The sequence below is a fragment of the Typopeltis vanoorti genome, chromosome 22 (genome assembly GCF_054136105.1).
Source record: "Typopeltis vanoorti isolate ZY-2024b chromosome 22, IOZ_Tvanoo_1.0, whole genome shotgun sequence".
Classification (NCBI taxonomy): domain Eukaryota; kingdom Metazoa; phylum Arthropoda; class Arachnida; order Uropygi; family Thelyphonidae; genus Typopeltis; species Typopeltis vanoorti.
This window is the reverse complement of record NC_143570.1, coordinates 88,527,940-88,542,422: the sequence shown is the minus strand read 5'-3', so window position 1 is coordinate 88,542,422 and position 14,483 is coordinate 88,527,940. Positions and strand designations below refer to the sequence as shown.

The 14,483-nt window shown below is 38.6% G+C and overlaps 1 protein-coding gene across 4 annotated transcripts in view; it reads right to left on the bottom strand.

Moving 5' to 3' along the window:
- LOC150094550 (beta-hexosaminidase subunit beta-like) overlaps positions 1–14,483 on the bottom strand; it is a 364,235-nt gene that overhangs the window by 93,386 nt on the left and 256,366 nt on the right. For all 4 annotated transcript variants that reach the window (XM_090411847.1, XM_090411846.1, XM_090411845.1 and 1 more), the window contains exon 8: positions 12,924–13,116. In XM_090411847.1, the coding sequence (XP_090267973.1) occupies positions 12,924–13,116 (193 nt within the window). The remainder of the gene's footprint in view (positions 1–12,923; positions 13,117–14,483) is intronic.

Sequence of the window (14,483 nt, the reverse complement as noted above, 5' to 3'; positions counted from 1 at the left end):
CCCTCACAACAAGGATTACTCTAAATCCATCACCATACCTTACATCCGAGGCACCTCAGAAAAAATCACAAAAATCCTAAAAAAACGTAACTTAACTTCTTGTTACAAACCATATAAAAAATTGGCATCCCTGATCCGCTCAACAAAGGACCAACCTCCCCCCCTAGACCTACCTGGTGTGTACCAGGTCCCTTGCAGCTGTAAGCTGTCCTACTTCGGCCAAACAGGCAGGACAGCAAATATCAGAATTTCAGAACACAAGGACTACATCCGGTTTCACCAATACAGCCACTCTGGTCTTGCTGACCATGCTCTGGATACCTGCCATAGAATACGGTGGAAAAAAGCCAGGATAATACACCGTAGCAAATACAGATATGAAAGGCTTTTCATAGAATCAGCTTCAGCATTAAGAAACGAGCCTAACCTCAACAAATTTCGCTGCATGAGACTTCCTCAAATTTGGGAAACCTACATCAGAAGACCTTCAGCCCAATTGCCCAAGAATACCAACATCGCCCGCTAGAGGGCACCATCAGAACTTTAGGAGAAATAATAGCTTCATTCTTCTTACTCATTTATTGTTTTTGCTGTGCCTGCGTGCACGTATCTTGTACCTAAGTTCTTGAAAATGGCAGCGTGTCGTTGCCGAAATATAGAAATATATTAAAATTTATTTTAATGTATATCCTAGTACGTTGTAATTTCCTGAAATAATATAGTGAAAATGTGATGAGCATCGTAGGAGGAACAGAAGAGGACAAAACGCCCAAATTGCCAACAATACAATGAAAAATATATGGATAAATAAAGAAATGAATCTCGAGACAAAAATAAAGACTCTTCAACACAAATGTAAGGATTATTATTATTATTATTATTTTCGGGCTACTCCAGGGAGTCCTTAGACTCATCGAGGGAGGCCCTAAATATCATGTCCACACAACTATACGACATTCTCACAGTATCTATCATACCTTGCCTTGAACTCGCTCACTGTCATAGCACCCACAACAGACTCTGGCAGCTTATTCCACTCATTTACCACTCTAAAAGTAAAGAACCAAGCTCTAACACCACTGCTAACCACACTCTTGCCCAGCTTCCATAGGTGTCCCCTAGTTCTCCCACCACCAGTCCTGATCTCAAAAATATCCTCTGAATTAATCTTATAGAATCCTTTTAGCAATTTGAATGTCTCAATCATATCTCCCCTTTTCCGCCTATCAACCAGTTTCTGCAACCCACAAATCTTCAACCTGTTCTCATATGGTTCATTCCATAGACCTGCTATCATCTTAGTCACTCGCCTCTGGATCCTCTCCACCTCCTCCCCATCAAGAAGGAACCGAGGTGACGAAATCTGGGCACAGTAGTCAAGATGAGGTCTTATCAAGGCTCGGTACAGAGGTACAATAACTTGCTTGTCTCTGTTCGTTAAGGTATTTTTCAACAACCAAGTGAGTTGATGAGCTGATTTAGCTACTTTCGCAATGTGCCCCCTAAACTTCATCTCCCTATCCACCAACACTCCCAAGTCCCTGGCCTCATTAATCTCTTGGAGTACAGTTCCACCCATGTGGTATACTGCTGCTAATCTTTTCACCCCAAAATGCATAACCTTACATTTTGTCACATTAAATTGACATCCATTCTCCTTAGCCCAGAACTCCAATCTATCTAAGTCATCCTGCAAAACTTTGACATCTTCTGCATTCACTATCGCCCTCCCCAACTTGCATCATCAGCGAACAAAAGAACTGTTCCACTTAGATCCTTCCCTATATCGTTAATGAACAGATTAAACAGCAGTGGTCTAAGAACAGAACCCTGCAGCACACCACTAGTCACAGGCCGTCTTTTGGACTCCACTCCTGAATAAACCACTCTTTGATATCTCTCCATCAACCACCCACCTATCCATCTCAGCAACCCTATATCCATTCCCATATGTTGTAGTTTACGGATTAGAATTCCATGTGGTATCCTGTCAAATGCCTTTGCCAGGTCCAGCAGTATCACTGTAAACCCATTTCCCTTATCCAGTTCAGCCATCACCTTGTTATAAAACTTGAGCAAGTTACTCAGGCATGATCTACCCTTTACAAAACCATGCTGTCTCCTGTACAGTATCTCGTTTTTATCAATCCATTCCTGTATTTTTCCCTTGACTACTTTCTCTAAGACCTTGACAACGACTCCTGATATGCTGATCGGTCGGTAATTTGCAACGTAGGTAACTACGTTACCTACGTTGCAAATTACGTCATTAAATTACGTCGGTAACATAGTCTTGGATCTTCCTTTATGCAGTGAAACTATTTTCCCCTCTTTCCACACCTTCGGGACTAAACTAGACCTGAGACTCAGATTAAACAACATGGTCAAGGGCACTGATAATTCTTTAGCCGCTTCACGCAAGACCCGTGCCGGTATACCATTCAATCCCACAGATGTGTTCACATTAAGGTTCTGTAATAGACTAGTCACCTCCACTTCATTCATCACTATTCCCGTATAAACTAATGGTTCCTTCATTTTTTCAATGTCACCACCTAGATGATATGCATTTGCAAAGTGCGCGCTCAGTAACTCCACTATATAGACTGATTCAGTGACCTCCTTACCATCGTCATCCCTTAAAATCATTTTGCCATGTACAGTTTTTTTCTTGCTTGCAGCATATTGAAAGAACTGTTTGGGATTCTCTTTTGCTTGCATAGCTAGTTTCCTTTCATAATCGGCTTTTGCTGTTTTTACCACACTCGTTACCCTTCTGGCCTGCACTTTATACCGTTCGTGTGCCTGCAGGTCAACCCTTTCTTTAAATTCCCTCCACAGTTGTTTCTTTTTTTGCAGCTCAAGCTTAATGGTGTTATTAATCCATTTAACCTTACTTGTTTTACTATTCGGACCCTAGGTATACAATCAGCCATAACCTCCTGTAAATGTTCCTTGACCACTTCCCATGCTCTATCGACATCCAGTCCTTTCAGTTGTACATGCCATGGCACTGATCCAAGCAATCTCCTAAACTTGTCATACTTGCCAGCACGGTAATTCCACATATACCCTGTCTTAATCAAAAATTCCACACCTTTAGTCACCTCCCAGGTCAAGACCTTATGATCACTCTCACCAATAGGTGGCAACATGGTCATATTCATTACAGTCAAATTTTGAGATGCAATTACCAGGTCAAGCACTCTCACACCCCTAGTATTTTCAATTACATGCGGTCTCAGATAGTTATCCCTTAATAATTGAATAAAATCCATTTCCTTCCTCACGTGTCCTCTCCTCCTTCCAATCAATGTTACCATAATTAAAATCCCCCATAATAATTACCCTCCTTCCACTCATTTCATCAATTTGTTTATGCATACTATCTCCACCATCTATTCCATCAACTGGTCTATAGCAGCACCCAACTGTATATTTTATTCTGCCAGTCTCAATCTCACACCAAATAGCCTCAAATGAGCTCCTTTCACTATCCTGCAATACAACTTCAATTCTCCTTGGTTGCAGTTCATCAGCTATCATCAATAACACCCCTCCCCCCATTTTATTCTCTCTGTCCCTCCTAAACATACTGTAACCTACACATTCTATCCCACTAACTATATCATCTTTCGTTAGCCATGTTTCACTAATGCCAATAATGTGGCCAGGAAGAGCCAATCAAGGCCAAAAATTCTTCCTTCTTGTTCCTATTACTCCTGGCATTAGTATACATGAAATGCAGTGATCCCTTTGTTCCACCCCTATCTTGATGCGTTATTCTAAATGTCTCATTCCCATTTTTTGTCCTTAGTGCTGGCTCAGGTACATTATATACATTTTTACACTCAACTGTCTCACTGATGTCTGCATATCCACTCCCCCCCCCCATCTATGGTAGTTCTAGTTTCCCTGGTTCTGCACATCCATTTTCACTTCATTCAGCTCAAGTCTTTGCACACCAAGTCCATTCAAATGCAGGCCATCCATCTTGTATAAGTCCTTTCGCCCATCAAACTCATTCCACACGTACACGAATTCCACACCACACCGTTTGCATAACCTGCATATAATGTCATTTGCGATTATGGCCCTCCTTCTAAACTCCTCTCTGTCATACCGCGGCAACAGACTCACCATTCTAACTCAATTATTCTGCTATATGGATCTGAAACCTGGATATTAACCAAAAGGAATATATGAGGGGTGACAATTTAATTCCTAGAACAGCAGCATAGTGTCATCTGTGTGGTGATTTGGCTGGAGTCACATGAGTAATCGTGTTTGTACATCTTTTAAATAATGCGTGTATGAACCTCAAGCCGATAGAGCCATTTGCTAGTTGGCTATTACAAAAGCAATAGAGATCCATGTAAACTTTGGCATAAAAATGTGTGATCGAAATTTGGAGCAGCGTGTTAACATCAAATTTTTTTTGAAAATCAGCAAAACTGCTACTAAAACAGTGGAGCTGTTGAAAGTAGCACATGGTGTGGATGCTCTGAAAAAATCAAGTGTCTTTGAGTGGCATAAGACATTCAAAGGTGGACAAGATGTGAACAACGACTCCAGAAGTGGGCAGCCAAAAACAAAAATGATGGATGCAAATATGAACAGAGTGCAAGATTTGGTATGATCTGACAGATGATTAAGTGTGCGATTAATGGCTGATGAATTGCAAATGAACTGAGAAACAGTCAGGATAATTTTAACTGAAGAATTGGGTACAAGTAAGATTTCTGTGAAGTTTGTGCCTCGGATCTTGATAGATGAACAGAAGCAGACCAGCGGTATTCAAGTTGTGACTGATCTTTCTGCAAATAAAGATGTGTTTCCGAGAATAATTATGGGTGATGAAACCTGGTGCTTCCAGTACAATCCCGAAACAAAGCGCCAGAGCATGCAGTGGAAACCCGCAAGTTCACCATGTTCAAAAAAAGTACACATCAACTTTGCAGTTCAAGACCATGATGGTGTGGTTTGATAGACCACTATGAATTCATTGAACAGGGACAAACTGTGAACCAACATATCTATTTAAAGGTGCTGAAAAGATTATTAGATTCTGTTTAGAGAAAAAGACCTGAATTGTGGCCGGACAAGTAGATCATCCATCATGACAATGCACCAAGCCATAGTATGCTGATGGTGAGAGAGTTTCTGGCCAAAAAAAATCTATTACCAAATTAGATCATCCTACTTATTCACCTAACTTGGCTCCCTGTGATTTCTGGCCATTTCCAAAATTAGACTGCACTAAAAGGACAAAGATTTTATGACATCACTGATATCCACCCAACATAATGTGATAAAGGAACTCAAGAGCTTTCCAGAAAAAGAGTTTCTGGACTGTTTCCAAAAATGGGAATACTAGTGTGTAAATACACAAGGGGACTACTTCGAAGGTGACAGTAGCCACTAATGTATAGTTCCGAGCATAGGTTTTTTTTTTTTTTTTTACAGGTGCATTCTGGGAATTATTATTATTACGGGTATCTCCATGGAGTCAGTAGACTCATCATGGGAGACCCAAACTATCAAAACAATATCTATCATATCTCTTCTTGAATTCATTTACAGATGAAGAACTCACAACTGAGACAGGCAATGCATTCCACTCATTCACCACCCACCCTCCAGGTGAAAAACCTTGTTCTCACACCCTTGTTAAACACACTTTTCCTTAATTTCCAGAGATGACCTCTTGTTCTTCCATCACTATCACACAGCTGAAACATTTCCCCTACATCGATCTTATAAAAACCTTTTAGTAATTTAAATGTTTCTATCATATCCCCTCTTCTCTGCCTATCAACCAACCTCTGCAATCCACAAGCTCTCAATCTATCAATGTAGGGAGCATATTTTGCATCACACATCAAATTAGTTACTCTCCTCTGAACCCTCTCCACAACTTCCTCATCTCCAAGGAATCCAGGTGACCAGACCTGAGCACAGTAATCCAAATGTGGAAGTATCAACACTTTATAAAGGGGAATAATAACCTCTTTATCTCTGGATGTTAGTGTGTTCCTCAATAACCAAGTAATCCTATGTGCAATCTTGGACACCTTAGCAATGTGTCCCCTGAACTTCATCTCCTATCCACCAACACCCTTAAGTCTCTAGGCTCATCAATCTCTTGGAGTACCGTCCCATTGATGTAGTACACAGCTGGTAATCTTTTAATCCCAAAATGCATAACTTTACACTTTTCCACATTGAACTGACATCCATAACCTTTTGCCCATTTCGCCAGCTTATTTAAATCATCCTGCAAACTCTCAACATCAGCTTGATTTTTTATTGCGCTTTTGTTTGTTTGTTTGCCCAACTTTGCTTGCTCAAGTTTGTTTGCCCAACTTTGCATCATCGGCAAATAACTAAATATCTCCCTTTAAGCCATTTCCTATATCATTTATGTACAAATTAAACAACAATGGCCCAAGCAATTAAATTGTCACACCTGCAGATTTACATAAATAAATGTCTTAGAAATATACTGGGAATATATTGGCCAAATAGAATTTCAAACAAGACATTATTGAGATAAAATAAATCAATCTGACATCAAAACAGAAATAATAAAAAGAAAATGGAAGTGGACAGGATACACAATCAGAAACCCAGATAAGGACATAGCAAAGACAGCCATGAAATTTAACCCACAGGAAAGAAGCAGAAGCGAATGCTCCAAGATGACCTGTAAGAGAGAAATCGAAGCAGAGATGAAATGGGAAATCGTGTAATGAGATCAAGAAAGAAACAGTGAATAGAGTCCAAGGGAGAACAATGATTGAGGTTGCACAGGGGTGTAGAGGATAAGTAAATATATGAGGATGATGTTCAGCATCGCAGAGAAAAGGAATGGGACATGGGGTGGGGAGTACAGAACTGAGAAGATATATGGGATAAGAAATGATAAAGATGACTGAGCAAAAGGAAGAAAAATGAAGGTGTGGTGGGAAAATTAAACCCAACAGGTGGCTTGGGTAGGACTGGTTTTAGAGCAGTGAACTGTGGTGTTTATTTACAAATGCAAAGAGCATCAGAAATAAGGGAGATGAAATGTTTCACTAATTGGGTTAATTCATCCAAAAATCATTGGAATAAGCAAACATGGTTGAAAGAAAATGATATCCTGATGGGGATAGAAATGGAAGTGTACAGTATTTTTTGCAAAGATAGAAAGTTCAAAAAGGTAGTGGGAGTTCTGATAATGATGATAGTAGGGAAATCATGTCCACATAAGATAGATATGAAAGAGGAAAATAGTGGCAATGGTTTTGAGGAAGTGAGGTGGAGGTTGTTTGAAAGAGATATTTAGTGGATATTACTATAAGCAACAGAATGTGGAGAGTGATAAACAACTTGGGTTAGTATAATAAATTTAGTTTAATCCTTTATCCCAGTGAGAGCAAACAAAGTTTGCACCTGAAAATATCTTTAGGACTGAATATAGTGTTGTACTGTCTTACCTGGGTAAGTAGTACAACACCAGGGCAACTCGTAGCAAAGGTGGAGCAAGATACCCACACTCCTATCCCAGTATCTCCCATAATGCAAAACACATCTCCTTGTGGATATATATACTGTTATGCATTAAGGGATTGGCCACTACCCAGACTAGTTTTGACCTTTATTGAGGTCTCTTCAGTGGGAGCCAGGCCCAGAGTTGGAGATACCAGGCAGAAGCAGTAGCAAGGTCATCTTTACCTATAGAAGTTGCCAAAAAGGTTTGCCACCTTTTTTTTTTTATTATTATTAAATTACTCTGGATTTAGAGAAAGATGTTGAAAGTTTATTTTTCACTAGGTTAGATTATAATAAATTTAGTTTAATCCTTTATCCTTATTGACCTTGCTTCTGCCTGGTATCTCCAACTCTGGGCCTGGCTCCCACTGAAGAGACCTCAATAAAGGTCGAAACTAGTCTGGGTAGTGGCCAATTCCTTAATGCATAACAGTATACATATCCACAAGGAGATGTGTTTTGCATTATGGGAGATACTGGGATAGGAGTGTGGGTAGCTTGCTCCACCTTTGCTACGAGTTGCCCTTTGTTGTACTACTTACCCAGGTAAGATAGTACAACACTATATTCAGTCCTGAAGATATTTTCAGGTGCAAGTTCTCACTGGGATAAAGGATTAAACTAAATTTATTATAGTCTAACCTAGTGAAAAATAAACTTTCAACTTGGGTTAGTGAACAAAGGAAGAATGATTTTAATTATGGCAGTATAGAAGAGATTACATTTGGGAAACACGATTTCCCAAATGGTCAAATAAGGAAAATGAACTCCTCAAATTCTTAAGAGTCAAACTATCTTAGTCAGTATGTAAAAGAGGAATGCAAGGATTGAGACTTTTAGATCTTATCATTTTATTAAAGGATGTGATTGTGAGTAAGGTTCTCCATGTTCCTCCAGTTAGTGAGAATGATCACTGGGTTGAATTTGGCCATATGAAGACTTCTGTGAGGAAAGGATATATGGAATTACAAGTCTGGCAATTATAAGAAACTTAGAAGACATCCTGGAGCTATAGTATGGAATGGGGAATTCAGAAGAAAAGAAATAAATGCAACTAGGGAACTGACAAATACATGCTTAACAGTATCAATGTGTGAATGTTGATGCTACTTCATTCATCCATTTAAAGGTAGACTTTAAATGGATGAATGAAGGGAATAAGCATGAAATCTGGAAGAAGGCACTTTGGAGGCAGTACAAGAAGAGAATAACAGTAAAAATCAGTTGCCTGAAGAATATAAAGAGCAGGACAAGAGAATGACTTAGTTTGTAAGAACAACAAAAGAGTAGGAAAAAAAGAGCAAAATTAGTAAATCAGGCCAAGAAAAACTCTGGAGTTTTTTCGATATGTTGCAAGGAAAGAAGAATGATTATGGTAAAAAAGATGTTAATGGATGAAAGTGGTAGACTGGATCTGCTGCACGGGACATAGTCTAGGTATTCAGTGAACGATTCATTGGGTATTTCATCCTTAGTGCAAAATCAGAAGCTTAAGTGTAGAGAATGAAATGTGAGAAGATTTACTGATGAGTGTGCAAGAGGTACATAAGGAGTTAAGTTAGATGCTAATAAGGCATAAGGACTTAATGACATATTACCACAGATATGTCAAGATGTCAAGGGAATATTCAAGGGAGTTGCATCAGCCTTGGCCTACCTATTTAACAAGCATCTTCCAACAGCACAAGTCCCAAAGGAGTGGAATGATGGTAAAATAGTTCCACTTCAAAGTGTGGTGATAAGGCCAAGGATACAAATTATAGGCCAATCTTAGGTATTAGAGAGGATGGTTAGGTAGGTTAGTGAGAGCTAGAATACTACAGTGAGTTGATAGCAGTGACGTTTTTTGTGCTTGTCAGCATGGATTTGTTAAAGGGAGGTTGTATTTTACCAACTTTCATATGTACTATAACAAAGCAATGAATGTACTGGACAAGGGAGATGCATATACTTAAATTTTGCAGAGGCCTTTGATAGCTATCCATCACAAGTTGGTAACTAAATTGGAGTAGATGGAAGATTAGCAAGATGAATGGACACCTGGGTCTCTATTAGTTATAAGAAATTTGTGTGTGGGGAGTGGAGTGCTGTATCCCAGACGAGGAAAGTCAGTAATGGTCTGTCATGTTGGTCCGTTTTGGGACCATTGTTCTTTAATTTGTATATTAATGATATTTGGATGGATTTAGCTGGTGATATATGACTATTTGCAGATAATACAAAGCTGCAGACAGTAAAAAGGAATCAAGTAGGACTTGAATAGATTGTATGAGTGGGCAATGGTATGGAACTATGTGCAATTGCAAAGTGTAAAAAGGTTCTGAAATTTGAAAGGCAACTATCAGATGCAAAATATCCACTTGGTGGGGAAATTTTGGTGGAAGATGAGGAGACAAGAGACCTTGGAGTGGAGGTGGTGATAGATAAGGATCTTAAGCTCAGAAATCACATTGCACCTGTTGTGAAGTCATCACATCAGATAATGGCAATGATGCAGATCTTAATGTGCAGAAATAAAGAGATTCTGGTTCCACTGTATAACACCTGGATCAGGAGTCATGTGGACTATTGTGCACAGATTTGGTCCCCTGGTTTCATGGAGAGAGGATATAAATTGGAGAGGCTCCAGAGTAGCCTAACTAAAGTGGTAACTGGTCTTTGGGATGTGAAGACAGATTGAGGGAATGCACTTTACAAAGCCTTGTGAATAGGAGGAGGAGAAGGGATATTATTAAGACATTTAAGTTGATAAACAGTTGTTACCGGGTTAATGTGGAAAAAATTTTTCATACAATTGGAGACGGGTAAAACAAGGGAACATCCCTGGAAGCTGTATAAGTTGGGTGTGAGCAGGAGAAAAAGGAGTATGTTGTTTGCAAGGAGAGTGGTTGATGAGTGGAATGCATTGCCTAGCATTGTGGTGAATGCAGAAACACAATGAGTTTAAAGCACAGTCTGATGGGCTTTGTGTGTAACTGAGTCTTGACTACATGGAGATCTGGTTGTAATAACAATAAAAATAATTATTAACATAACATCTGTATGGAGTCAAAAGACTCAAGAGATTCTCATGGAAAAAAGATCATTGAACCATGCCTTAAACCCATTCACAGTTTCTGCACTCACCACACTTTCAGGCAATGCATTCCGCTCACCAATCACTCTCCATGCAAAAAAAACCTACCCCATCACTTCCCCACATACAGCTTCTAAGGATGACCTCTAGTTTTACCCTTGCCTCCTTGTACTCTATGAAAAATCTCGTCTACATTAATCTGGTAACAACCCCTCACCAATTATATTGAGTAAGAATGGAATGAGAAGCAGGTTTTTTGCATGCAGAGTTGTGAATGATTGGAATGCCTTGACTGAGAGTGTGGTGTCTGCAGAGAATTTCAGTGTGTTTAAAGCATAGTACGATGAGCTGTGTGTATGATAAAAGGACCACTTAGATAAGTCTTTCACTCCATGAAGGTGGTAATAATAATAATAATAAGTCTCATCGTATCCTCTTCTCTTCTTCTATTCACAAGGCTCTGTAAGCTGCATTCCCTCAATCTTTCCTCATACCTGGCATTCCATAGACCTAACTAACTTGGTAAACCTTCTCTGGATCCTCTGGATACTCATCCCCCTGAAAATGAGGCAACCAAATCTGATCACAGTAGTCCATATGGGGGCTAATCAAAGCCTTATACCAGAGAACCATAATCTCTTTGCTTCTTCATGTCCAAGGTCCTCCACATTACCGTCATTATCTAATGCGATGACTTCACAACTTGCAATGTGACCTCTGAACTTCAAATCCTTGTTCTCAACCACTCCAAGTTCTCTGGTCTCCTCACCTTCCTTCATAATTTCCCCACCAAGGGTATACTCTGCATCCCAACCTCTGTAAGCTGCATTCCCTCAATCTTTCCTCACACCTGGCATTCCATAGACCTAACTTGGTAAACCTTCTCTGGATACTCATTCCCCCTGAAAATGAGGCAACCAAATCTGATCACAGTAGTCCATATGGGGGGCTGATCAAAGCCTCATACCAGAGAACCATAATCTCTTTGCTTCTTCATGTCCAAGGTCCTCCACATTACCATCATTATCTAATGCAATGACTTCACAACTTGCAATGTGACCTCTGAACTTCAAATCCCTGTCCTCAACCACTCCAAGTTCTCTGGTCTCCTCACCTTCCTCCATAATTTCCCCACCAAGTGTATACTCTGCATCCCAACCTTGCCTACCAAATTTCGAGACCTTGCACTTTGCAACATTAAACTGATAGCTCCGCACATCTGCCTACTCATCACAGTATATTCACCTCCTCCTGCAATACCATGACATCTACTCTACTTCTCATACCTCTTCCAAACTTTTCATCATTGGCAAACAGCTGCACATTTCCTGTTAAGTGTCATTAATGTACAAGTTAAACAATGATGGTTCCAAAACATATCCTTGTGTGCACTCTGCTACTGACCTTCGTCTTCTGGGATGGTTCTAAAACATATCCTTGTGTGTGCACTGCTACTGACCTTCGTCTTCTGGGACACCACTCCTCCATACAGAGCCTGCTGATACCTGTCCAACAGCAAGTCAGCTATTCATTCACTAGTCTGAAACAGATGGGATTAGGTAAAAATTTAGCTACATGTGTCACATGAGTCTATCAAAGGTCTTTGAAAAATCCAAGTATACCACCATATATGCATCTCCTTTATCAACTGAATTTGTCACCTTATTGTAATACATAAGCAAATTGCTGAAACATGTCCTCTCCCTAATAAATCCATGCTGACCATGATAAATAATACTGATATTATCAACCCACTTCAGAATCCTAGTCCTTACCAACTTCTCTAGCACTTAAACAAGCCCCAGAGACACAGATTAGCCTATAATTTGTAGCCTCTGTCTTATTCACCCCCCCCTTTGTGTAGTGGAACAATTCTTCCCACCTTATATATTGGGACTCATCCTGTTGCAAGACTCATGTTAAACATGTGTGCCAAAGGTGCCATTAATTCCATACAGCATTCCATCAAGGCGTGGTGATATACCTTCAAGTTCTGTTGCCTTACTAACATCAATTTTACTTAATTCCTCATACACTTACTCATTCACCATCAGTCCTTCCTCCACCATACCCTCTACACTCCAGTTTCTCATGTTGCCTTCACAAGGACGAAATATGCTGCTAAACTGATCATCGAATAGTTCAACTATATCCTCTGCACTGGTTACCCAATCTGCCAATGTCATCAACTAGCATCATCCTCCTATAGTCGTATTTTCCTCAACTTGCCATTTTTTTTTAGCTTCATTGGCTAAAATAATTACAATATAATAATAACTAGTGATTGAAAGTACACAGAAATTTGACTCACCAACACTTGTAGTATACTTCATCCATGCCTAAATGGATGTATTTATCTTTGAAAACTGTCTTCAGCTCTTTTATAAGTTCCATCACAACATCGTAAGTTATATTAAGCATTGGATTTAAGTTCTCGCTTTCAGCATGATTTCTATACAAAGCAACATATGGTTTATCCCCTACATAGCAAGGTGTCAGGATATCTGAAAAAAAGCAGATCACCATTAATCTTTAAAACATTTTTAAAAATTACTCTTTAAACATAAAGGTAGACTTTGGGTTTTTAACACATTAAATTTATCACAATACATCACAGTATTCTGTTCTGCAAAGAAATTTGTTTATTATTATTATTTTTTATGTGGTTTCCACCACATCAAAGATTTTTGCAAACCGCAGTAGTGCATATTTACTGTAGGTGGAACAAAGTATTTTTTTGTCCAACAGGTTTTTATTAGGTTGAAGATTCTTATTCGTTTTCTTTTTTTAAATATATTTTTATGTTTTAATTTTTTTTTTTTACATAATCTATAAACCCTGCTTCTAGAGACCAAACATGGAACTTTTTTAAGCCATTTCAGGCCTCTGATAAGCAAGGAGATGGTTTCACACCAGGTAATGCAATTCACCTCACCTCTCAACTAAAGACATTCGCAAACATCCATGCCCACAGAAGAATTCGAACCAGCAGCCTGTTGGTTGGAGAGTGAATATATTAACCACTCAGTCAACCAAACCATTATATTATGCATGATATAGAATATACCACTTTATATATTTATAGAATATGTTATGAATATATCATAATATAGAATATATTTCTTCATATATTTATTTACATGATTTTATATATATATATATATATTAGTTGTGCTCAGTGAATTAAAATAATTACATGAGTATCATTATAATTAAAGCATAAAAAAAAGAGTACATAAGTTGGTTATGTTAGTGCGAAAACAATTTTGTCAAAGATGTGGCAGAAAGGTTTTTTTTTTTTTTAATTAATAGCACTTATTGAGTCACAAGATGCTAAACCAGCAAAATATGCATCTTAATTTATACTCTACTCATTCCAATAATGCATATCACACTCATCGATCACTTGAAAAAGAAAAAAAATCAACCCTTCACTAACTTGCTTACTGTCATAAAACTTTCAGGGGGAGCCTTTTGTATTTTCACTCTCCTCCTGCACTACATATAAGAAGGAAGTGAAAATGATCTTTCTATTTGGTTTTCAATTTCTTACTAATTTTTATTGGTCTCTTTGAATCCACTTTATGTGCTCATTATATTTTGATCTTTTTTTTTTTTTTATCCATTCATTTACTGGCTATAACTAACATTCTTCACAATATTTTTCATTTTTTACTCTGTCAAAGGTTGTAGTAAATTTATGTTTTTATTTCACATGTATACTACATTGTGTAGAATTTATGGAGCCAAAACACTTGTTGGAGTAATTACTTCAATTACAATTAAGCAAATAACACTTGACGTTTCAAGTTCTATATTGAGGTCATCATCAGGAAAATATACATATGCACAGGATACAAGCTACACGACA